The sequence below is a fragment of the Apodemus sylvaticus genome, chromosome 8, assembly GCF_947179515.1.
Source record: "Apodemus sylvaticus chromosome 8, mApoSyl1.1, whole genome shotgun sequence".
Classification (NCBI taxonomy): domain Eukaryota; kingdom Metazoa; phylum Chordata; class Mammalia; order Rodentia; family Muridae; genus Apodemus; species Apodemus sylvaticus.
The window spans coordinates 25,786,336-25,813,188 of NC_067479.1; the positions used below are offsets into that span (position 1 = coordinate 25,786,336).

At 39.9% G+C, this 26,853-nt stretch overlaps 1 protein-coding gene across 7 annotated transcripts in view; it reads left to right on the forward strand.

Annotated features, from left to right (window-relative positions):
* The window catches only part of Klf12 (KLF transcription factor 12), a 409,277-nt gene that overhangs the window by 110,749 nt on the left and 271,675 nt on the right, over positions 1–26,853 (forward strand). For all 7 annotated transcript variants that reach the window (XM_052190795.1, XM_052190787.1, XM_052190791.1 and 4 more), the window contains one exon: positions 13,044–13,107. In XM_052190795.1, coding sequence (XP_052046755.1) covers positions 13,087–13,107 — 21 coding nt within the window. In that variant the 5' untranslated portion in view covers positions 13,044–13,086. The remainder of the gene's footprint in view (positions 1–13,043; positions 13,108–26,853) is intronic.

The window sequence follows — 26,853 nt, forward strand, 5'->3', positions numbered from 1 at the left end:
AATGTAATGCTAACTCTAATATTACTTTAGAGTCTACATACCTTGCACTATATAATCATGTTTACCGTATTTTCTAAGAATGGTAATTCATTTTTCTACAATCTATTTTATGATTTACACTTTCCGACACTGGGTAGACCTTCCACGTGTGCCGAATTGGGATAATGACAATAGTTATTTTTGCCTTTGTTTCTTTTGATTTCCTTGGGGAAAGCTTTCATAGCATCATCATCAAACATGATGGGGCTAAGTGTGGCACGCTGACGAGTGTGCTTGCTCACTGTGGCCTGGTATCCATTACAACTCTGGTGGTAAGTCTTAAATTCCATTCTGTTTCTATTTTTCAAGGTGGAGTTTTGTTTGTTTGTTTGTTTGTTTGTTTCTTGACTGTGTGTGTGGCTGGTTTTTTGAGAGGTTCTCTCCTAAATAGAACCAGACTTATCTTGAACTAAAGTAAAGATACAGCAAGTTGGCCTCCAGTTTTTGATCTTCTTGCTTTAGCTTCCTCCTAAGAACTGGGATTACCAGCATGAGGCATAGCTTGGACCCCACCCTACCCACTTCTAGTGTTGTTGTTTGGCTTGGTGAGGAGATAATGACAGATAATTGGTCAGGAGGCAGAGAGGAAACCTCTCCCTATGGAAGGAGAGAAAAATCTCAAAGTGCCTGTGAATGCTGAAGAGAGTTAAAGAGAACTACAGAGTAGTAGTAATGATAAGTCCTTGATGGAATGGGACATTGGGAACTGCTTTAAACCTCAGTCTTGTTTCTCCTGTGCATTGGTGAGAATCAACAGAACAGCCAGGCTGGCATTTGTCTAGATGGCTAAAGGAGACTGCCTACAGAGGAGCTGGGGGAGGAGCGACAGCAGAAGAAAACTATAAGAGGCTTTTGAAGTAATGTACACTGCCATTTTATTATGTGGTGCTGATAAACCTTCACGTTGGTCATCAGCATGTCGTATCCATTGGATGTTGGTGGTGTCACAGATTGAAATGGGGATCTTGGAAAAGGAGTTTTCTCAAGGGAAAAGTTTTGCAAGTCTGTCTCCAGTACTAGGTGGGAAACTCTAGGGACCAGTCTTGCTGCCAAGTCTATCAGTTCCACTTCTGATAAGACCATGATGGTATATTAGACTGATCCTCAATTCCTGAATATGCGAAGAGTTGGGTGTACTTTAGGTAAGTCCCTTAGGGGTTGTCATCTTAAACTCTGCTAGTTGAGCTTCCAGAGGGATCAAAAACAGAGTAAAGGAGTGACTTTAAGACATCACATAGAGAGGGAGACCCTTCAGAAGATAATGGTGATAGTTGGCGGTGCAGATAAGCCACTGAGCAGTCACTAACATGGGGCAGAGAAACCATTGATGATGGCATCTGCACTGTCAGGGACTCCCCAGCCATGCACCTGGTAGATGTCTACCTGTGGGTGAAGTGAGTGGCAGTAGACTTAAGGAACTGGGGTGACATGTCTGAAGAAAGAATAGAAGTTGATCTGCATATACATACAAGTAGTGTCAGACCAATGTTAATGCGGATAGATGGATTTTCTGAATGTTTCCAAGGCAAAAGAGCAGTCTTCTGTGTTGATGACAAGTATGGGGTAAGGATCCAGATGTGGTAAAGTCCCTGAGCCAAACAAGAGCACAAGAAAGAGCATAGCTGTCCCAGGCCTTTGTCACAGTCTCTCAAAGACCTCAAAGACCCGTTTCTTGAACTCAAAGTTCAAAGGCCGTTGGAGTAAATTATGAGTAAAACAAAAAGAAATATCTTCATGGGATTTAGCAATCAGCACTTCTCCACTGAAGGAAATGAATATTTTTTTTGTATTCAAATTAATGGCCCCGAAGAGCTCTAAATAACATTTGCCCTGTACTTGTGTGCATGTGGGTCCTTTTGCAAGCCACCTGGATGCTCTTTAAAAGTAATGTTAGGCAACAGGGTCATGTGCAGAGTTCTGTAGCTAACAGATTTCTTGTCTAGTGTTTCCAGATACTGTATTCAGCTGGATTTAAAGAATTCTTGAAAGACCCAGTTCATTTTTTCTATGATCCTGTACTTAAAAGGGGAAATTTCTCAGCAGGTAATTTCAGTTGTGCTAATTTCTTAAAGATTAGGGTAGAAAATAACCTACATGTTCCCTATCTGTAAGTCTAATCTTGGGCTGTAGAGTTTCAGTTTTATTTATGTTTAAATAGACTTTTAAGCTCATATTTGGGCATCATATATTTTCCTTTTCAAATAAACACAATGTTTGTTACCTATTGATAATTTGATGACATATGCACAACAATCTATTTGGGAGAATTAACCATTTATCGCTCCTCAAGAATTTATCCTATCTATTCTATGAGACTTTGTCTTAGTTTTCTGTTGCTATAAAAGAACATCTGGGGCTAGCTAATTTGTAAGAGAGAGAATCTTATATAGCTCAATTTAGGAGGCTAAAGAATGGGGTTTTGCTGTCTACTTACCTGTGGTGGAGTGCCATCCTCTACATCACAAGGAATTCCTACATCACAAGGAATGGAATGATGGCATCACAAGGCAGGCTGGGAATATGTGAGCGGGAATAAACAGTCTCTCTCTAGGAAATGAATGTCTTCCAGCAGTAGCTTTGCATGACTCATTCCTTGTGCAGGAGGCCTCAGTCCACCTCTTAAAGATTCCCCTTGCTTCCCAACATCCCCACACTAAGGGCCATGCTTCTGACACTGCAGTATAGGCAGACACAGGCAATCCAAACCCACATCCCAACAGAAAACTGAATTCCTGTACTTATTTGAAATGTAAGAGTTAAGGACTCCATTTAGGCAGCTGTGTTTTAAAGAAAAAAACTAGAACTAATGTTTTGTATCTTAAAAGCAAAGAAGATCCTCTCCCCCCTCCCTTGATGCTCAATTCTCTACCTCAGACCAAGCGCTCCAGTTTGCACAGATGAGGGAGAGCCTCAGGAGGCTTGTCTCTCTGTGCCTGCCTTAGTCCAGCTTCCACAGCATCTATAAGCTCCATGCACATTGCCTCAGATGGGGGGAAAATGGAAACATAACCTCTCTAGGTCTGCAGGAGTCTTTTTGTGCAATATTTGAGATTGCTTTTAAAGATGTTTTTGACGTTCCCTGCCTGAAACCTAGGTTTCAAAAATCACTTTATTGTAGTCCAGAAAACTTTTAAGATGAACTTCCATAACTTGTACATCTTTGTATTTTTATCTCTAATCAGTTTGTCATCAGTGCTTGGCTGTTTAAATATACAAGCTTGTGCACTGTCTCAGAACATATTTTAACTGATTTGTATTTGAACTGCAAAATGGAAGATTTTTATCTGATGATCAGAGATGTTAGAAATAATAAGATGCATATGCAACCTAACAATAAAAAATTAAGTAAATGTTCCTAAGTCTTTTTGATATATTTAGCATATGTTACATAAATTCAATATAAGACAATAGTATACTCAATACAGCAGGGGTCAGACCAGAAATTTTTTTTATTTGTTTGAAACAAATTCTTTCTGTATTAGAGTTCCTTTTTTTTGGTGGGATAGGATAATCACTATAAAAATTAGCTCATAGTTTAATCATTTGTATGTATGTCTGTATGTTCTTTGTGAATTAATTTATTTTGTGTGTGTGTGTCTGTGTGTGTCTGTGTGTATTCTCAAAATCAGACCAAATCTACTATTACGTAGCTTATGCCCTTGAACTTAAGTGCCATCTGTTCACGCTTTGCCTTTGATTATCTTCCTGTCTGCAGCCCTACTAGTTTCCTTTCCTTCCCATATTCTGTTCTTTTCCTGAAGTTACCATGACATCATTAAGTATGGTATCTTGATATAGCTGAATTTTTAAAAGAATCAATCATTTCCCCTGTACAATATGGATATACCTTTTTATTCAACAGAATAGGTATCTTTTATGCAGCATTGAATTAAAGGACCCATGTGAATCAATGTAGTCAACAGTAAACATGATAATCACTCAAAAATAGTCAATGTAATAACTGTCACTTATCTGTATTTGGCTTACCTTTATTGATAATAAGCCTTTTCAAGCTAGGTATTGTACATGTTGTTCTTCATGTCCTATATCCCTGTGGTGGCTAATTTTAACTATTAACATGGTACAGCCTAGAATTTCCTGAAAAGAGCATATTAATTGAAGATTGTCTAGATCAAATTGTCCCTTGGACATGACTATAGGGTATTGCCTTGCATATTTATCGATATGGGGTACTGAGTCCACTATGGGTGGCCCCATTCTCTAGGCAGAGGTTTCTGAACTTAAAGTAGCAAGCAAGCAGGCACGAATGCATTTACTTTCCTCTGTGGAGGTTATATGACTGGCTAGCTGTGAGCTTCTGCCTCGACTCTCTATCCTGCTGGACTGTGACTGGGCACTCTGTAAGTTTGCTAAACCCGTTCAACCCTACATTGTTCTCTGTCAGGGTATTTTATCACAGTAAAAGAAATGAAACACGGACTATTCATTCCCTATAGCTAAATGAATAGCAGTGCACTTACCATCCAATTTAGATGGCTGATAGAGTGCAATCTGTCTCCAGCTCTGTGTAAGCTTCTAGGACATATTTGAGTACATGCTCTAATTTTGGTAATTGCTTGCACGGAGGTCCTTTTTTGGTTCTTATAAACAAGAATACACTTTAGTAAGTTGTTTCACTTTCTCAACAAATATATTTTGGTTTTGTGGTATGTGTTGCCATGATAGAAGTACAGAGTAATGCATCTGACTGCATTAGTTTGCTCATTACTGAGGAGTATTAATTAACTGTATTTCTATTGTGATAGCTTTCTATTGAGGACAAGATTATGAACTTCATAGGACAGAGATGATGGTGTTTATTCACACACACTGGAACGATGTGTCCAGCCCCAGAAGGCATGAGCATCCCAAGAGAAATTCACTGCAAACACGGAATCCTCCCATTTCTATCTCATTGTGTCAAAATCATACCGGAACATATTATTCAGCCTTCTCATACATCTGCCAAATTGTTTCTTAAAATCAGGTTTGTTTAGACTTCCTTGCGCTGAGAGGTTAAATATACACACATTTTAAAAAATACTGCATCTGATAATTTCTAATTCTTGTTGAATAATTTAAGAATGCCAATTTCATTTAAATGCCAGCTGTAATTGTAAGCATGCGCCATTTGTTTTTCTACTCAGGTCTTTCAATTTGATGGAATGTTTCCCCACAATTTGATAAATATTTGTTTAATTTCACATGAATGAATTCAAAAGTGGGTATGAGCAACATATTTCAATCAGCCATTGTGATGGGCCGGAATTTTTTTTTTTTATTCTGTAAGCAAACTGTTTACTATGCATTTGCACGGACTTTCTCTTGTTTAGTGTTGCAGATAAAGCTTAGGAGGCCCCGGTCAATGGGAAGCCCAAGTTTGCATGCTGCATACTGAGTAAGGGGACTTATTTGCTTTGTATGCCCTAGATGGTGGTATATAAAAGTTTTGGTCTCCACTTGTTTCTATTTGTAGCTATGTTTTGACACCACCTACTGAAGTGGATTAGTATGAAAACCTTATGCTGTATTTCTTAGGAACTCAGCATTTTGTAATAGGCCTGAATTATGTGCTGATGACTCTTTTAATTAGCTTTCATAATTTTGCTTTTCAAAATTAGAAAAAGTCTTACAACCGTATTTTAATGATATATGTGTTGGAAGGTACCACAGAGATTGCAGTCATGGAGCAATCTTCTTTGCTATTGAAGAGGCCTATTCTTTCTTTTGAAGAATACAAGACTCATGAAGACTACAAGGTTTTTACTGTCTTCTGCATTTTACCTGTATTACGTTGAGGGGGGAGGGATTAAGAGAGGGGTACTAGTATCCTTAGCCCTTCAGTGCAGGCCTCTGTGATTTCTATTGTTCAGTTTGTCGGCGGGGTTGGGGCGAATTGTAATACTGCATGTGGTAGCACTCATGTTCTTATATGAGAGTCAGGACGAGTGCCACATGCTTTCATTTCGTCACAACCTCCATCACATGAATTAGACACACAAGGACCAAATATAATCATCCTGTCAGGCCTTTGCAACACCAATCAGAGTTTGGGCTGTGCAGTTCACTGATAAAATGGCAATTATCCTTGAACATGAGCATGGCCTCAATTACTTTTCAGACCGTTATATTGAGCACAGTATATGTCAAAGGAAGTGCTTAATTCATTGGCTATGGTTACTTTCTTTTAGGGGTCTGTTGTTCTCTGGGCTCCCAGAATGATGTAGTGCCGTAGACGGGAAGCTAGGAATAATGGAAACAGCAGCCTCTGTGTTCTGTGCGCTGGCTTCAGCTCTGCCTGCCGTATGACCGTGGTCCTTCGCAAGCCAGCCTTGCTCCTAACAACTGCTCCAGCTGTCTTCTCGGAGGCCCCTCAGCTCTTAAAACGTGTTTTAAAATTTCAAAGTCCTCTTATGTGGAAGCATATTTTTTTGGGAAATAAAACTGGAAGTAGCAAAAAGGAGTTTACAAACAGAGACTTCTCGGTCAATAGATATGCGGTTACAATTCCAAGGGGGGTTTTATTGAATACGGGTTATTAATGACCTTTGGATCCCATTTCTCCTAATGCTGTTAGCTATTGAGTGTCTGAATTGTCTTAGTGATTGAATTATGAACACCATGTAAGTGTGTAAGGTGGCAGCCTTCTTCTTAGCCATCTCTAGGGTTGGTTTGTAGGAAACAACCACAATCACACTTGAAAGTCACATTTGTGAACTTTTCGTTAGATGGCTCAGTGACCAGTTCCCAGGAAAGTTGAAGTGGAGATGGACTTTGTACTTGGTGATAAGCATTGGCAATAAAGGTGCAACTTGGATTTCCAGAATATTAAATATGAACTATTCTGTCTTCTCTACACGTTACCGACATGCTGTTTTTCAGTTTACAATAAACTAAACCAAAATGCACCGTGTGTTGCAGGGACTGGGGTTTGGGGTTTAATCCAATGATACCAGTTTAAAAATAAGAAAAGGGGGGCATATAAATGGTAAACAACTCATCAAATTCCTCAGAAGTATTTTATGATGATGCTCTCTGCTCTACTGTCATGACTGGGCCCTCCCCATAATGCCACAGAGCCTTTCTTACAGAGCATGCCTGTGAGAATCTGAAATTCTATATCTAATAGAGATCTTTCAATTTCTATATTGCAGTTGGATTGTGTGATGAGCAAGAGAAGGGTTGGAACTTTGTGCATGTGCGTGTGCATGTGCGTGTGTGTGTGTGTGTGTGTGTGTATGTGTGTGTGTGTAAAAAGAAGACAGAATATTATAAAATAGCTGGGTAATTAGAAAATCTGTCCCTCTGACTTTTACTTCTCCTTGAGTGCTAGCACATATACTCAAAGGGGAGTTCAGGTCCTGTTTGTTCCTATTTTGAAGACATCACTCTTTACAGGGGTAGATTTGCTTGCTGGTCACCTGTCACCAGGGCTTGACAATATTAGAACAGTAATTTGCTTCTCTACAGAGAACAACACTTTTCCCTTGGAAATCTTCTTGTCTTTTTTGGTAGTGTGTGGTACTGTGCTCTGATGTTCAGGAGTTCAGAGGAGAAACAGTAGGTGTCACTTGTCACTTAGCAACAACGATTCTACTTTTTATCAAGCATTCCTTTAAGTCAAAATAGCTCTAACACATAGCACTTAGATTTGCATTTCTCTCCAGAAATATTTAGATTAAGCTTCTAATATTTTTAGTTTCCAGGATATTCACTGTGACAGATGAAACAGAAATAAATTTAAATAATAAAAACTCAGCTTACATGGTAGAAACTTTAATACTTAAAGTACAAACTGGGACCTATTATACAGTATCTCAGATTTACATGCACAAAAACCCGCCTGTCAGGTTCCCTCTTCAGCTGTTAAACTTATGGTAACTGATTGGAATATGTATATACATCTTTATTACTTGATTTCTCTTCATCAGTACCGGAAAATGCAAAACCACAAGAAATGAAACAGTCATTTATAAACCACTGTCTCAAAAACTGAATTCCAAATAGGCTTGCTGTAACAGCACCAGAATTCAATTTGCTTGAAACAGAACAACTAAATTACCTTTGAGCAGAGAGTGAAATGCCCTGAGTCGTCAGATGTCTATAAACACATCCAAAATGTGTTTCTCTGTCTGTTTGAACAGACATAAAATGACTTCCAGGAGACATACCAACAAGTGGACAGTCAGTCCTGAAGTGCTTAAACGTGCTAAACTGTAACTTTTAAAGGTTTAGAACCTAATAGAGGGCTGAGCAGTGGAGAGGAATCCACCTGGAAGCGTGGAGAGACAGCCTGTTTGGTCCCTGGAAGGTATTCCAAACTCCAAACTGACACTGATTTGTGGAAAATATCTCTTTTTGTTATAGCCAAGGTTACTTCTGTAGTCCATGGAGTAAAGTCTTTGAATGCTAATAGAAGCTGGATGATCATGTGTGGAAAGTCAGAGAGAGAGAGAGAGAGAGAGAGAGAGAGAGAGAGAGAGAGAGAGAGAGAGAGAGAGAGAGAGAGAGAGGCATGACCCAGAGGCTTCTCTGGCTTTTTAACTACAACAGAGACGCAGACACAGTAGTGTTTTCTTCTGCCCCTAACACACATTTTATTTCTGTTTCCAGGCAGTGCCATTTTTGTCAAGAACAAATCTAAAATTCTTTCCATGACCTATCTACTTCATGTTTGTATTTCTTTGAAGGGTACCACATCCTTTGCTGTCCTTTGTCTAATGACAACATTGAACAGTCTTAGAAAACAGGCAAGTGAGTTCCACAACCATTATGTGATGAAGATTTAAAATTTTCTCTAAAGATTTATTATCACCACTTTAAAGGGTACACACACATGTGAAGAGTGTGCATACGTGTGTACAGGTATCCCAAGGAGTCTAGAGGCATCATTTCCTTCTGGAGCTAATGGTACAGCTGGTTTGAAGTACCCAACTTAAGTGCTGGGGATTGAACTTGGGTCCTCTGCAAAAATTAGCAAGTGCTTTTAAGCACTGAGGAATCTCTCCAGCCCAAGGTTTTAGGTTTGTTTGTTTGTTTTTCTTTTTTGTTTTCTTTCTTCTTTTAAATTTACCCTTACTTTCAAAATAAAGCCAGAAGGAAGTGTGTTAGCCACACATCAGACACATGGATACTGAACCATTTGACCCTTGCAACCATTGAACTGTTAGCTTATCCAATACCAGAAAATCACTGGAAAGAGTGTTGGTTTAAGTTGATGAATTCTAAATGACTATTTCTGCCACTGTACTTCATTTTCAGCGTGGTATTATCACCGCTCCTGGTTACCTGCTATAAAACCAAAGATGTGTGTGTGTGTGTGTGTGTGTGTGTGTGTGTGTGTGTGTGTGTGTGTGTATGTAGTATAGGTATGCCATGTTCAGTGGTCATTCTACTGAACAATTTACTCAGTACTAATACCATGAGAAAATTCTCATGTTTTTATAAGCATCTACAGAGCAAAATGCCACAGACCTCTGTGTGCACTAATATGTCTCCTATCAGTAAGGTAAAGCTGCTTAGTATGAATGGATTCTGCTGCTGACTGCCAGAGAAACACAAATCAAAACTCCTTGATACAAACACTAGCGAATGGTACATTATACAGTTTCAGTAGAGCGTTATCTAGCACAAGTGTGTATTTTAAAAGTTGACTATAGTACAACTGCTGAAAAGAAGACGTAAGTGTTAGCTATATCCAACTAGGGATATGAGATCTCCATCACAGGTTGGTTTTTGTTGTTGTTGTTTTTCATTTGTTTGTTTATTTTTTTCTTTTTCTTTGATGTGGCTACTGGTCCTCAAAATGTCTCTGCTTTGAGAAACCTTACTAGATAATTTCAGAAATTCATTTGGCAGAGATAAGTAAGTTTAATTCAGAAATTGACGAGAGAGATTAACAGTTGTTGGCAATGTGCCTTTTTTTTTTCTATTTCATATCATACTTTGGTTTATAAGCGTAGTTGAGAAACCACATAAAGGTCCCTCAGCATGAATAAAATCCGAGACTCATCTGTTCTGTCACGTGGCCTCCATTGAACAGAATCTTTTTCATTTTTTTCTGTTGAATATTTCAGCCACTGATTAAAGAGTGCCAATTCTTATGTGCATAACACTTAAGGTTTTATAGATTGCTATGTAAACATTTCTTCATGTTAGGGTCAACATGGGAGACAGGAAAATTTATTATCAGCCGTCCTGCCTCTGTGGAAAAGCCAATTGGACCTCTGTGATCCTGGATGAGTTTTTGAAGGGCATGTTGCCAGTAGTTGATGGCTCTTGGATTAGAGCGCCATCTTCACAGCCCTACACGAGTCTCCATTTTCTTACATTCACTTGTGCTATTTAGTGTCTGTCATGGAGGCCCCCAGGCACAGCTGGATCTTGAGCAGTCTCTCAGGAGTTTGAATTGGTGAGAAGCAAAATTCGTGTCGTCTTAAAAACGAGGCTCCTTCCGGCTTTATAACATCTGAGGGTTCACATATAAATTGCAGTGTCTGTGAGGGCAGGTGGTAAGATGAAACCATAAAGATTTGCACACTGCAACTTGGGACAAAAATGTCAGATTTTGAGGAACCCTGGGATCATCTAAATTGTTTTGTTGGATACAAAATACAAGTTCCATCAGTTTCATCATGGGCAAATAGATGTAAAAGTGGGTTGTGTGCTCAACTAAACCATCAGGATTGAATCTCCAAATTCTGTAAAAATGTATGGTTTTATATATACTTAATATTTAAGTATACTTATTGTTTATGTATACTTAATGTTTAAGTCTACAGATTGAGTATAGATTATGTAATTAAGGCCTAAATTACTCAAGTAGCATATCCACATAAGTTTCTTTATGTGTTTTTTTCTTTAAGTTTTCTGTGTTAGCGTCCTTCATTTCCTTTATAAACCTTCATTGATCTAAACTTCTCTAGGTCCTCCTTTGGGTACCCTGGCAGCAGTGGGGGCACTGTGGCAGCACTACCTTCTTCTCCCTGCAGAAACACAAATTGGCAGGGATGGAATCAGTGGTGCAGGATGAGAGCAGCATGGTGGTTGAGGTGCCCTTGACAGTTTCCCCTCCTTGCTAATGTCCCATGTCTGTCCTGGGTGGGGCTGTAGGGGGTGCATCTTTACCTCTTACACAAAAGTATCATTCAGGCTACCAGGGGTCTTGGTTCATAGAAGACTTACATGTAGGATGCTTTAGTGTTAATGGGGATTAGCAAGAAATTTAGCCAAAACTGTAGAGTAAATAATGATGGATGTCCTGCGCCAATGAAGTATTAACTGTTTTATTTGAAACATTAATGTGTTTAAAATCACTTTAAAAACTTCATGGTTTAGGTGCCCTGTGGTATCCAGAGATCTAGATACTTCTAGATCTCTATATATGTCAAAGTTAAAGGATGTCCTATTTCCTATCCTAAAACTGCATTTAGATATAAACTCTGTGATGTCTTTCTCTGTACCCTAAGTCACCCATTTGGTCATTTTTGTCCACTAATAGGTCACTTGTAATACCTAATACAATATCACTATTCTATGGATGTGTTATATACTAAATTGTCAGGGGAAATAACAGGAAAAAGCCTATATGCGCAATACAGATAGAGGGGTTTTTTTTCCTCAATATTTTTTCCTCCGTATGATCCATAGTTGATAGAGTCCATGGGTGGACCTGCCAGTGTATAGGTGTGAATTCATGTTAAAATATGAAAAGATACAGTCATGTCTTGAAATTTACAAGATTGTAATCAGTGTTGAAAAATCTTGCCTATTCTCCTAAGAAGTTAGTACTGATTGCAATAAATGTACTTTAAACGGAGACTGCCATGGAGAAGATGTGCTGGATGACGTCATGCAATTGGTGACTTTCTGTGTATTTTAAAGAATAATGTAGTATGCGTTTGTAAGGTAAAGTAGCAATTTATCCTGAATTACCTGAGAATATTTCTAGTTTTTCATTAATATTAAAATATTACATTACTTTTTAAATAGCCTTCCTAGTAGTATAGTAAATTGCAGTTCATGTTAGGGCTGTGTCTTGAGACAAAGGAAGAGATGGAGTAGGGAAATGCACGCCAGGTGGCAACACCTCCACAAACCGTAGAATGTGTGGGCTGCTTAGCACTTCACCAGGAGCTTTAGCACCAACAAAAGGGTTCTGTGGATGTCAAAGAACTCACAGGGAAAGCCAGTCCAGTGCCACAGCTCAGGGGCATTGGCATAGACTGGGTACTGTCAATTCCAAGGCGTGTCCCCACTTGGGTGTAATTCCCAACCCAGAAAAGGCTGTGGCTAATAAGCTGGCTCCACCGAATGCCAAAGAAAATTTGTCCCACGAAGTGGAAATTCTAATGTAGTTTGTATGATTGTGATGAATAAATGAAAGAGTTCTAAGAGAAGCAAGTGGCCGAGATGGCCTGCGGTGGTTAGCATTTTCCAGGCCAGGGATAGTTACTGTATTTCCAGAAATCTGGGTGGCCCGAGGGTTTACAATGCTATGTGAATCATGCAAATGTAAAAGTTTTGTTTCTATGACTTTTTAAGACGTGACATGCTTCAATTTCATCTTTAAAAGTGAATTGATTATTGGCTAGTTAGTAGATTCCCAATTCAGCCATATCAATTATTCTCTACATGGGTGTCACTTAGAAAGACCAAGTGATCATTTAAAAAAAATCTTTAAAATGTCTTAAGTTACTCTGAATAGTGGACTTGAGGCTCTAGCTTGAATATCTATGAATTCGTCACATATGGTGAATTTAACACCTAGCCCAGCTAGGCCCCTTTCTCCTCAGCCCACACCCCTCCCCATGCCCAGCCCTTTGTACTTCCTTCCTTCCCCTTCATCTAGGGTTTCAGTATCTCTTGCCTAGAGTACTGACAGTGTCACAGTTGATGCGGCTTCCTCCATTGCCTCTTTCCTCGGGTGGATGCCCCCCCCCCATAAGGAATGGTGTCCTGTAGAGCTTACTCTCACTGTCACTTTTGGTATGTTTCCCTTGCAGGCTCAGAGTGACTGTAGACACAAATGGATGACTGAATATTCATATGAAGAGGAAACCCATAAAGGTTGGTTACTCATTGTGATGGCTCCAGAAGTGTCATGATTCTCTTGAGTGGGACACTGGGCAGTCCCTAGACTATTTCTTTGCCTGAATGAGACAGCAGTCACTCAGCCTAACAGTCACCATATATAAAGCGTAATTGTTCTTTCTGTCCCTTTAAACATACAGATGTTTACAGATATTTAAAAAAAGAGGGCGTGCCTTTTGCTCTTCATGCAAGTGTACTATCATTATTTTTCAGACTTCACTTATTTACTTATTCATTCATTTATTTATTTTGTGCTATTCCTCATGTGTCCTAGGCTAGCCTCATACTGTACACTGAGTATGACTTTCAGCTTGGAATCCTATGTCTCCGTGGTGCTGAGGTTACAGGAATGTGCCACTGTATCTAGTTCGTTCTGTCTAGTGCTAGGGTTTGAACTCACAGCTTCACGCATGCCAGGCCAGCTGTGTAGCAGCTGAACTAAATCTGCAGTTATTAAACTTGCATTTTAAGAATCAAATTTTAAATGAATGTCAAAAATGAAAGACATTTAAAAATGGCAGATCACTAAGCAAAAAAAAAAGAGCCAAATTTTATTTAATATGCAAAAGCTCTTATAAGCACACTATAACCCTAATCCATGACTGATATCTTTGATTTCCCAAATACAGATGAAACCTAATTGGAAGAAGGTCAAAAATCACTGAGTTTCAATGGTATTCCAGAGCTTAGCATTATTATCTTTATGGTAGTTATATGAGCTCTTCTGGTACTTCCTACTAGTTATAAAAACTCTAGGTAATAATAAGAAAATTAGAGTATATTAAATAATCTTCATTTCCTACCATTAAAAAAAACTACAGAGCCAGCACAGCGTTTAATGGCTCAGAGCTCTTAGTGTGGCAGCATAATACCCACAATTCATTGCTCTTCTCCTCCCAGTGTGTTCACTCTTTCCACAGAAATTTCTGTCACCGGGTATCTCCCTCTAGCAGCCCTCTCCCAGATTTGTAGAGATGATTTTCCATATCAGAGATCCCTGTTTAGATTGGCCTTCGTCCTTCCCCACTGTTAAGTTTTGTCTTTCTTTCTGCTATTGTGTCTACAAAGGTTTCAGAGAGGAGTTAAGGAGTCAGTGATGGTAGACAGGAAATTGATGGGGGAAATTGACCATATTCCCTTCCACATCCTCATTATTACTGCTGTGGCCCATTTGGTCGCTGGTGAAACTTCTGATCGCCCGTGTGTCTTCTGACATCCTAGTCCACTGGCTCTTTGTGAAAGGAAAGTGGTATGGCCTCATTTTTTTCTTTCCTTCTTTCTTTTTTTCCCTTCAATTGTCATAGTGTAAATACTCCCAAAGTGGTTGGCCTCAGTAGTTTACCAGCTGGGTTACAAGATTCCTTAAAATTTAACAGTTGCCTTTTATGAGCTGGTGATGGGTGGAGTCTAGCACATCATTAATAATACTTTTTCCATGCTAATGTTAAAAATTATTCCTTGAGACTAATGGGACAAAGCTAGTAAATTTCTGTTTTGTTACCTCCCCTTACACGACTATATCCCTGACTACTCCTCTTCCCCCCTCCCCCTCCTCCTCCTCCTCCTCCTCTTTGTCCTCCTCTTCCTCCTGTTTTGAATGGATCAAAGTTACCTTTCTGGATTTGTAAATTTTGGCAGTGTCCTGTTTCAAATTTTATGTTGTCAACTGAGGGTGATGACAGAGCCAACCACACCCACCGTCAGTGCTAGCCCTGAGGCTGAAATAAGAAGGATTGACTGTAACACACTGGAGGAGAGACTTTCCAAGCGACCACGCCTTGTTGCTCATTAATCATGAGTTCCAAAGTCTTTGTGGAGGGAAGGAGCAGTGACTTTTTGATTATTTTTTATTTTTCTTTTTAATTTCTATCCTTTTGGTCTATTGGTAGAGTGCTCAGTTACGATGCAAGAGCTTCTGTGTTTGATCTAGTATTCCGGAACCTGGGTGGGGTGGCACACCGCTGTAACCCAGCACTCAGGACAGAGAGGCAGGGAGAGCAGAGTTCAAAGTCATCCCCAGCTGTATATTTTGATGTATTTTTAATTATGGTTTTTAACCATGGTTTTAGACATTGTTTTCCTGTGGATAGAGAGCACATTGACGCTTGCTTTTCCTCTCACTCGAAAGCCATCGCCTCCACTTTAACATTTTATTCATGGAGAATTTTATTTTACTTTATTTTATTTTATATTTTATTTTATTTTATTTTGTATTTTAAATGTATTGACAAGGACAATATTAAGACTATTTTTTTAATATATCACATGAAGAAGCATTTCTGCCATCTGCATAATTGAAAAGGGATTTGAATATGGCTCCTCTAGTACTTTTGTACACTTCCAGCTTGCCAGGGGTGATAAAGCCTTGCCAAGAGCCACAGAATATCACACTGTGCCTCTTGGCCTCAGTTCTGACATGCAAAGAGCCTGCCTGGGATTTGTACAGTGGCTGCTGTGTCCAGGAATCACGCTTTTAGGACTGTTTTACATCTGCCTTCTCATTAAAAATATACCTCCCCACTAAATCCTTTTCTATATGCAACTTCAATCCATTTGGGGTCTTCCTTCTACCGTGAGTCATTAGAAAACCTCCAGTAAAATTTCAAAAGCTTCCAATCATCCACTCTGTCCCGCTCTCAGATACTGTTACCAGACTGGTGTTTACTCATGAATGCGGTTCTGTAGTTGTCCCCACAGTGAGCATGGTGGCTTCTGTGGATGTGGCTCCTAATCTTTCTGATATTTCAGGATGTCATGTTTGCTTGGTGCTTCTCAGCAGCTGGCTTAGAGCAGATGTTTAAATCACAGACTTGAATATATATTATTCTAGCTTATGAGAGTCAATGTTAAAATGTCTTCACGTGATTCACAGCTGTTTAAATTGCCCAGCATCAGCACTGGGTACTGTGGAGTCACAGCATGTGGATATCGAGACAGCAATAGCTAGTCTTTCTTCTCTCTTGGTGCATACCAAAGAGTTTGCTTCCCAGAATGGAAATGTACAGTGTGGATAATTTCCTTTTCATCATGTCCCCGGGCTTAACCTTCAAATACAACAAAGGATGGTGGAATCCAGAGTTTCTTCCATCTTGAAGTCAGTTGCTCTAGATGCTCAGAAAGCCACAGGGGGTGAGGATGAACCAGACCCCTGAGCCTGGGCTGTTTACTCCTTTCAGGGTAGCTACATTTTCTGTCTATGTAGAATCAGAAAAAGACAGATCTTGGCTATACTGTTCTCTCACGTGATCTTGGATTTCTCCTTTGGGGATTTCAATAATCTCTTCTGTGAAGTAGAACTTGTACCAGTAGATGGAGAGATAGAGACAGAGATAGAGATAGAGATAGAGATGGAGATGGAGAGATAGAGAGATATAATCGAGATTTATTTTGGACGGTGGGGTTATTTAGCTCAGTTAATAGAGTCTTTGCCAGCATGCAGCAGTCCTGAGTCTGACCTCACACTCCATGAATCAGACATGGCATTCATACTGCAGAGGTAGAAACAATCAAATCAGAGATTCAAAGCGATGCTGCAAGTTTGAGGCTGCAAGTTTTTATGGGACATATATGATCCCATAAAAATTATGAAAGAAACAAAAATAAAAATATAAAGGCCATTGAAGATAAAGCCATGAGCCTATAGAGCACTGAATTGCTACTGACTGATGTTACCCTTTGTATCACTAGTCAGAGACTCATAACAGCGTATGATTTAACTTCTTAGTACCAAACATTCTCAGGGCTGAAATTACCCTCAGTAGTCTTGTAGCTTGCACAGCAGAGCATGTTGTAGAGGCTGAAATATAGAATAAGCCTGCCTCCTTACTTCAGTTTTTTTTTCTTTTTCTTGTTTTTGTTTGTTTGTTTGTTTGTTTTTGTCTTTTTAATTCCTGGCCAGGATGTCTGAGAACTGTTCCTATCCTAGGAACTCAATAACTGTGTAGATTATTTCACACATGCATGGGCTTACATCCTCTTCCTTTGGCCTTTCCTAGGATCTCTCAGGTACCATGACTGCAGCAACTCTGGTTTTGTTGTTGTTGTTGTTGTTATTGTTTGTTTGTTTGTTTTGTTTTTGTTATTTTGCTTGTTTTGAGACAAGATTTCACTGTGTTGATTTGGTTGCCCTGGAGCACTCTATAGGATGGGCTAGCCCCAAACTCAGATATCTACCTGCCTCTGCCTCCACGACTGTTGGATTTGAAGGCATTTATAACCACCACCTGGCCACACCAATACTGATAAGGGAAAATATTTCATTGGGGTTGGCTTCTACATTCAGAGGTTTAGTCCGTTATCATCATGGCATGAAGCATGGTGGCATGGATAGGCAAGGAGAAGAAAGTGAAAGTTCACATCCTCAGGCAGCAGGAAGAGAATGTGAGACGGAGCCTGGCTTGAATATCTGAACATCCATCCATCCCCAGTGACACACTTCCTCCAACAAATCCACCTCTATTCCAACAAGGCCACGCCTCCTAATAGTGCCGCTCCCTAGGAGCTTATAGGGGTCATTTTCATTCAAACCACCACAGGGTCTATGAGTTCGTGATTGCCATAGCTGTATCTTGTCCTGGAGATGACATTTTAAAGCCTTTCTCCCCATCTTTCCACCCTTACCTTCTCTCTGTACCCTCCATTCTGCAATGTTCCCTGAGCTGTAGAGGGGTGATATGAGCTCCCTGTTTAGAACTAAGTACTCACTAACTGCTGCTTCTTAGGCAGGCATGGGTCTGCATTAACCACTTTTTACTGCAACAAGAGAGACTTCTATAGTTAAGGCTGAGAGTAGTGCTTGTTTCTGAAAAGCACCTTGACACGATGTCAGGTGCACTGCAGATGTATCTGTTAGAATTAAGAGCACATGTCTGGCTTACTGGTGGCATTCAGTAGAGTAGCCAGCTTCTTTCAATGACAATTTCTCCCTCACTTCTTCTTCTGCCTCTCTTGTTCATAGGTTTGTTTCTTTGCACTTGATCACAGAGGTTCATAATCTTCGTGTCATCATGTGTAGAGTACCAATAGTGCCAGAGTATGTAAAGAGCAATTGCAAATATTATATGGATTTTTTTACACGTAGCATTTCAATTAAGCAGTTTTAGCTTAAGACTGTTGTAGAGCAAAATATTATAGAAGATGTATATTTAAGCTTAATGCATTTTGGTGAACATTTCTTTGAGGGGAAGGTGGGCACTGACATTGGGACCAACTGTATCACTCGTGCAGACCCTGGACTTGAGTGATCCCAGAGGTAATTGATGTCATGCCTGACTTATGTCTCTAATTTGTCTAATGTGATACACATGTATATATAATTATTGTTGTGTTAGTTCCTAGATAGACTCTCACTGTGCAGCCCAAGCAGCCTTCAAACTTGGGCTCTTTCTCCCTCTGGCTCCTGAGTCCTAGTATGATGGTAATGTAAATAGTTTTCTTTACACAAGCTGATGCCAGCAAATAATACTATTTTTCCCTTAAAGAACATTTTGTTAACAAAGCACAGGTAGCGCTGAATATAAGCATTGGGTACAATCCTTCAACTTAGCGTTAATTCAGTGTTTCGGTGTGCTTTCCAGCCTAGTGGAAGTCAGGTTTATATACATTCCCTGAGAGCCAGTTAGTTACTAACCTTCACCAGTCTGCCTCACCGGCATGTGCAGCGGAGTTAATGCCAAAGCAGATTTGCTCTAAGAGTTGTTTTCTGTGGCATGGTGTTAACACTGGCTGGTTTAAAAAGTGCACACATTGGTTATCTTGGGCTTATAGTAGTCAGATCTCTAAATGGTCTCATGAGGCTGTGTTAAAAAACAGGCAAGGTTTCTTGCTTAAAACTACATAGCGGACTTCATTTCTTTTACAGCTTTTGAGATAGCTCTGGTTCCCTGGGCCTCGTTCTTCCTTTTCTCGGCTAGCTGTACCAGGTTCGGTCTCACTTTCGCCATCCTCCAGGCTCTTTTTCTCAGTCTCACCTCCAGGGAAATGATCACTGGGATGACATTGAACTCACTGAAGTGATAACACGGCAACCTTCTACAATTGAGTGTTAGTGGCCTGTTTCTGCCTACCTTGCCCTTCCCCACGGGCATGTATCCCAAGGTGGTAGAATGTTGGACAACTGGGACCTCACTTTTTAGGGTCCTTGGTTATCCTTCCAGCACGAGGTGATAAAGGGCATTTGTGACAGACATTGCAGGTGGAGATTGCATTTACTTTGGAGACAGGGTCTTAGAGCTGGGATGGACCTGACGTTGTTGTTTTTTTTTACCCATGCCACCCAATGGCTGAACATAGAGGCACGGGCCACTGTACCAGGTTCACATGTCACCATTTCTAAGTATGTTTGGAATTTTGGGGAAAATTCTATTTACTTTTTCCACTAATTTTTACAAACTTGCCCTAGTTTGTGCCCTTTGTAAAAGATTTGGAGTAAAAAATGGGGGAAGGGGTAGACCCTGTAACTGGAGCAAAAAATTCATTTAAATCATTTTGACTCATCTAAATGAAGTCATTGATACTCTTTGCATTTTGCATTATAAAAATATACCTCATTTTGTATTTTTGAGAAATTTCAAGGAATATGCAGTAAAAACAAAACAAAACAAAAACAAAAAAAAGCCAAAAATCTTAATGTCTCAATTGTCTTCCAGTCTTGGGCAGCTATAACTGATTTTTATGTCTTCACAGCAGATGAGCTTTTTGTAGAATGCCTCAGACCTTTTAGCCTGGTAGTGTTCTTTCTTTCCATATGTTGTGGCATACAGGATAGGTTCAAATTCTACTTTTATGCTGTTATAAGTTTCTTGGTGATACAACAGTTATCAGTCCTGAGACAACCTATAAATCACTCGGGACCTGTGAGTGAAGTCCCATTAACCCTGGGCTCAGCAGCTGTCCATGGGAGATAACAGGTATTTGGAGGCTAGGGCCTCATCCAGATTAAAGAGAGCCTTCAGATCTCAAAGATTTTCCCCCTAAGGGCAATATAAAAAAAGTATTATAAAATTAGGAAGAAGGTTCTTCATAGCTTTAAAACTTTGTCGCTTCAGAGAAGACAGAATGTCTATGTGATGCACTGTTTATGAGAGGAAGTTTGGGTCACATTCAGACCTTTATTTTTACAGAATCAATTCATTAAGATAACAGTGTATGGATCCTAATAGATAAAAAGACAACAGTTATAAGGGCAGCATCTGGAGTTTGGCCCTCAAACCTTGTTGAAAGCAATCTCTTCATGCTGTATACATTTATAACCACCGAAGGACACTGTGAATGCTCTTTCTGCAAGCTAATTTGTTGGTTCAGTGGCCATTGTGCACTTGGGTTCAAGGATAGGAATTCCAGGAGCTTCTGGGACTCTTTTCTTACATCCATTTGGAATCCTCATACCTCGTGACAACCTATCATTTCATCCTCTAGTTCAGTACATCATCCCTGCCTTAGCATTGGAAGAGCACTGCTTACTTGCAGTTGCTACTTCAGCAGGCCTGGATGAAAATAACTTTCTTCAGTCCACTAAACAGCTGCTGTGGCAGCCTCAAAGACTGATGGTTGCAAGCGTATATGGCAGTCCTTGGATGCATTGCCAGTAGACGTGCGTTATCTCTAGTGACCTCATCTGGGTCTGCAGGATCCATCCCTTTCATGATCCCTGAGTGCTCAAAAAGTAGCGGGAGTGCAGGAAACTGAACAGAAGTCATGTTGCCTCTAGGAGTCAGGCTACTTTGTTCTCTTTATTTTAAGAGGTCATATATAGTCCTCACCCTTAATTTTTAGAAGGGAGGAAATGCAGTCCTGGATGCTTGGTGATGTTTAGAATAGTGCCTGAAACTTGGAGTATTGTCATAAAGTTTCCTAGAAAATACTGGCAGGCTTTTTCTTTGTAAACTGTAGAGATGCTTAGAATCTTATTGTGTGGAATCAGTTCCGGTACCAAATTCAGTGTTTCTCAGAGATCTGTGAGAGAGATACAAACATGAAAATAAGTAGAATTTGGGATTTAGTGTAAGATTTGTATTTGTTTGTTTGTTATTGTTTTGTTTTCAAAATTTTGTTTCTCTGTGTAACAACCCTGGCTCTCTTGGAACTCACCTGTAGACCAGGCTACCCTTGAACTCCCAGGGATGAGACTGCCTCTGCCTACCAAGTGCTGGGATTAAAGGCATATGCCACCACTGCCCAGCTAAGATTTATCTATTATAATAGCAGCTATTTACAATGTAAATGACTGCCACTTGTATGGATTGGTGACAGACTGAAATCTGCAGTGCCACCACATATACACAGCATGGAAATGGAGGAAGACTGGACACAGGGATGGCTCCCTGTCTAGCATCTGGGAGCCAAGAGGTAAGCAAGTACCCTTGAATTAGTTAAACACATCTTAGACTAAGGACCCGATAGGCTGATGGCAGAGGTTCTGTAGGTCTTTATGCGCTGTAGATGGATTCTTCCCTAACTCAGCTTGGAGAGTGACATTTTCATGACAAGATATGTGTGTCACACCCAAGGTCTTGGGTTAGTCTTCCCAAAGGGAGCACACAAGGCTGCATTTCCCTTCTGCCTGCTGTATCTCAGCAGGAAGACTCTTTAAACCCAGGAGCTGTGGAACTGTTCAGGGAAAGAACCAAAGGGGGTGCAGATAGAACTTAGCTTTGTGGAAATTGTTGGTGTGTGCTGGAATGGCCCAATCCATCTCTTCATTCCTTTTCTCTCTGTTGGTTGAGTGCTCCCTCCCTGTTTTGTACTCTTCTACCTGAAGATTGCAGATCTTAGATACGTTTAATCCTGGCTTTTTTACACTGAACTTTCCATTCCTACCTGAAGACTTGGAGCCCTGGCTCTTGATCCAGCTTGCAGCAGAAAAAACTCTGCTGCGACCTAAATGAACATTTTTTCATGAACATGACTACTGGGCCTTGGAATACCATCTTCCCAGTCTTAGTTCAAAATGCTCCTGATTCATCACAAGAACAAAGATCTTAGAGACCTCTTCTTTTTCAGTCATTTGGTACACGAGTCAGACACTGACATCCCTTTGTTGTGGTGATTACACTGTCCCTTAAACTTTGGGCCTTGCTCCTCTATCCTATGATGCTGTAGGCCAGTGGATCTCAACTGTACTAATGCTGTGACCCTTTAATACAGTTCCTCATGCTGTGATGATCCCACCCATCACATTATTTTTATTGCTACTTCTGAACTGTAATTTTGCTGTTATGAATCTTAATGGAAATATCTGATATACAGGATATCTTATATGTGAGCCCTGTGAAAGGGTTGATTGACCCCCAAGGGGTTGCTACCCACAGGTTGAGAGTCATTGCTGCAGACTTTTCAGATGCAATGTGAATGCAGGGAGTTGTGCTTGAGAGTATAAGACAACATAATGCACAACAAGGAGAGGCAGACTGAGTGTCTACAGAATGGAAATGCACTGGTTATCTCAACATTATGTACTTATCAGGATGTGAACTTTAGAGACACATTATGAGCAGCAATGTTATTAGAAGTTTGTTTTCAAGAGTATGAGTGACTATCAGAGCCACAGCAGTAACATTGAGGCAAGGTCGTCAGGAGATAGCTGGATAATGAATATACTGGGGGCCATTCTGGCTGGAAGTTCCTGAACCAGGCAGCACTAATGCTAGAGGGCAGAGCAAATGGGAAGGATGGAGGATCACCCCAGCAACACTTTTGAAGCTGAAGTGTGCCTCCTTCAAGAATGGTGACTTTCGGTAGTTCTCAACATCAGGGCTGGGCTGACAAGGGCTTCTTATTTTACACAACTTGGATACCTTGGTTATGTTTCCTGGGAGTTTGGGTGGTGCTATGCGATAGAACTAGTAATTTTGTACAAAGGTACACATAGGGCATTTAAGGAATTCTGGGGTGGTATACATGGGTGATGCACTCTTACTTTCCATTTAACATGTATGCAGGAAAGGCTGTTGAAAATGGCTTGCCTAGCAGGGACAGTGGTGTAACTATAATCCTAGGACTAGACTGTACAGGAAGGAGCATCAAGAGTTGAAGGCCATCTTGGGCTTTCTAATTAGTTTGAGACAGGTCTGGGATACATAGAGACCCCAAAGACCCCTTTCTCAACACCCCCAACAACAACAACAACAACAACAACAACAACAACAACAACAACAACAAAAGAACACAGGATTAATACCACAGAATCCCATTGCTCTCCCCAGGAAGGATTTGATATAACCTGTGATTTAGATGAATTAAGAATACCAGGTTATATATATTTATTCATTTAGTAATTTATCATGTGTGTGGGTAGGTAGATGACAGAAGCTTGTACACATGTAGTTTGTGTGTACATACTTCTTGGGCTTTCCTGGTTCATTTTCTATAATTATTATATTAATTTTAAACTCAATTTATGCGTGATTCATATTTTCTAACACTAGAATCCCCATACTTAGATACTTTATATGGTAATTGTTACACAAATTTAGTTGTTTAAAGTGCAGAATACTTTTGAAGACTGATATTCTCACTCTGCACATAGAAAGGTGCAAACATGTTACCCGGTAAATCTGGAGTGTTTATGCTTTTATGCTGATGCGTTCCTTTCTACGCTGTAATGCAGTCATTCTGAAGGGGAGACCTTCAAAGGCTCTGGCTGCTGTCCAGAATTGTTATTTCTATCTGTAACTGGCTTGATCAGTCTCTGGAATACTGTGGGACTTGCACAAGGTTGTAGGAGAGTTACAACAAAAGGCACCTATCTAATCTCTATTTTGTAATATTATTTGTACATGATTTCTGAAAGTTCTTTTGGGACTGAAAAACCTCCAACAAAGAAATTAAGGTGGAGGAGGTTCACTCAAAAAAATAGCTGCGTGGGAGGGGTGGAGTTCAGTGACAAGGTGGTGGGCACATTTTACTTTCTCAAAGGAACTTGATGGTAGGTAGCATCATGTTCGTACCTCTCTTTGTAAAGACTTAAAATGCCTCTGAGATACTAACTTGTCCTTGGTAATGAATACAGCCTCATCTTGCCTCTCAGCTGTCATAGACGCTAAAGACAGTTCAAATACCTAATAATCACGGCTTCACCTGCCCTGCAATTGGACCATTCAGTTGCCCAGAGAGTCTAAAAGATTTCATGATTTCTGCAGAGGAGCTAAAGAGTGAGACCCCCATCTCTCTTCTTCTCTTGCTTGATCTGCATTACTATTCAAGAACAGCTTATTTCTCCCTCTGATGAAGGCAATGGTTGATAATGCTAGGACACAAGTTCCTCATGCTTTTTGATAAGAAACTGGCTTCCAGCATGGCTTTGGGTCTATAGGACTATGGTAGTTTAAAAGCCTCAGCAGAAAGGCACTGAGCAGAGCAATCTCTGTTTTGATGGCCTAGGGGTTCTTTGGAACCCTGAAGTTTAAAGTACAGGATGTGGCTGTTGACAATTCTCTTCTCTGGCCAAGCTAACATTCTTTTTACATAGAACCTTTGTTTCCTAAGTTGACCAGTTCCTGGATTTCCCTCCCTCACTCTTTCAGAGATTCTGGCATTGTAAATTAGCTTTCGATTCTTGCCTTAAGAATAAAATAATTACCTGTGTTGTTTGATGAATATACTCTTTATGCCAGCCAAGTTAAATCATACATTTTCCAGATCAATACTTCTGAAAATCCTTTTTTTTTTTTTTTTTTTTTTTTTTTTTTTTTTTTTTTTTTTTTTTACCAATCACAAGAATAAAACTTGGTAGTTGAAAAAGCAGGCATAGGTGCTTTGTGTAACTGATTTGATAGACATGGAAGGAATGCATGTAGCATATGAGGTAGAAGTATAATAAGAAAGAAAGGAAGGAAGGAAGGAAGGAAGGAAGGAAGGAAGGAAGGAAGGAAGAAGAAAGAAGTGTTGCTTCAAGGATTAGAAAGGAATTCTAGGGGGTTGGTTTTTCTTTGTATGTTTTATTTTGGTTTGGTTTGGTTTTTGGCGTCATGGGCATTTGTATTAATATCAGGGTCTGTGATCCACACTGAGCAAGTTTTTGTGAAAGGCCTGAAATCCCGCTCCTTTTACACCCTTCTCCCTTTCTCCTCCCCCTCCCTCTCCCTCTGTGCCCCCTTTCTTCTCTCCCTCTCTTCATTGTTGACCTTTTTAAGCATCATTTGTTGAAATGATAGACTTTGTTTCATTGCATTGGCTTCCTTTAAAATTTTAAAAATTCAATTTTAGTTTGTTTTAAACATTACTTTGAAGAATCTACAACACTGTACACAACATTCATTCTGCCATCTCACGCATCTCGTACTACCTGAGCATCTGCCTCCTATGCTGACTCCCGATTGTCCCCCTCTCACCTCCTGGTCTCCCTTTCTTCCTCCATATCCTTTCCGATTTCCTCCCATTCCTCTTCTCCTTCCCACTTCCATGTCTGTGTCACCTCATCTCCCTTCCTCATCCTTTGGAGGTAGCCACAGCTCCCGTATGTTCATGATTGCCATGGCCCTGCCATATCTAGAAGACAGAGGAGCCCTACCATGCTCCTCTCCACCCCTTTGCTCCCACAGTCCTCCTACTGTCTCTGCCACCATGTTGCCCAGGCTTGGGAAGGGGTCATGTCCCTCTCCTGTTTGGGCCAATCCACTTATTGTCCAGTTATGAATCTCTGCATTTACTGCCAGGTTCCGTGCAAAAGAAGTTTCTCTGACCAAGGCTGAGCTCTATACCAGTCTAAGTGCATCAACCTAACTAGTTAGAAAATAGTTTAGTTACAAGTCTATTTGGAAAAAACATCAGTGGGAGAGACCCCCACAGGGCCTGCAACTACCATCACCTTTGTCTGTTGATCATTGTTATAGTGCTGGGTGTGTACTCTCTCCTATGTGTGGGCCTTAAATTCAGTGTGGAGTGGTTGGTTACTTCTAGAATGTTCACACCACTATTGCACCAGAGGGCATATTAACAGGTAGTTCAATATTACCTACCAGGATCCGATTATTTTATTACCGTTATTCACATAATTCAGTCTTATTTTTATATGCCATGTAAGTTAAGTTTATATGTCATTTGCAGTGTAAGCTGACAGCTGTGGCGATAGTGTCCATGGTGGTTTAAAAGGGAATGGGTAATAGGAAGATTTTCTGATTTCTTCCTTGAGTATTGTGTAATGGTTGTTTGTCACATTTGAAGTTCTAGGGAGCTATGCTCTAAGGTTCATTTTGTATCCATTCCATTCATTTTTTTCAGAACGTCTCTGAAGCTTTATTTTATTTTATTACTTATTTTTCTTAAGATAGTATTTGAGGTATAGTCAAGGCTGATCCTTTTGGATTTTATTCTGTAGCTGGTTGTCTTTGAACTACCAATCCCCCTGCCTCAGGCTCCATTCCTTGTAATGGAATTATAAATGTATGTCATTGGCGGAAGAATAGCTTTAATTGTTTTTTGCTTTAGAGAGAATTAAAATAATACTCACAGACATCAAGATAAAAATTATATATGTAATTATATGTGATAGATAATATATAGTATACATTATATATATAATGTATACTATATGATACACACCCAGCACTATAACAATGATCAACAGACAAAGGTGATGGTAGTTGCAGGCCCTGTGGGGGTCTCTCCCACTGATGTTTTTTCCAAATAGACTTGTAACTAAACTAATAAAATAATGTATACTATATGATAATGTGATATAATAATATACATACATGATATATAATATACAGATACAGATACTTA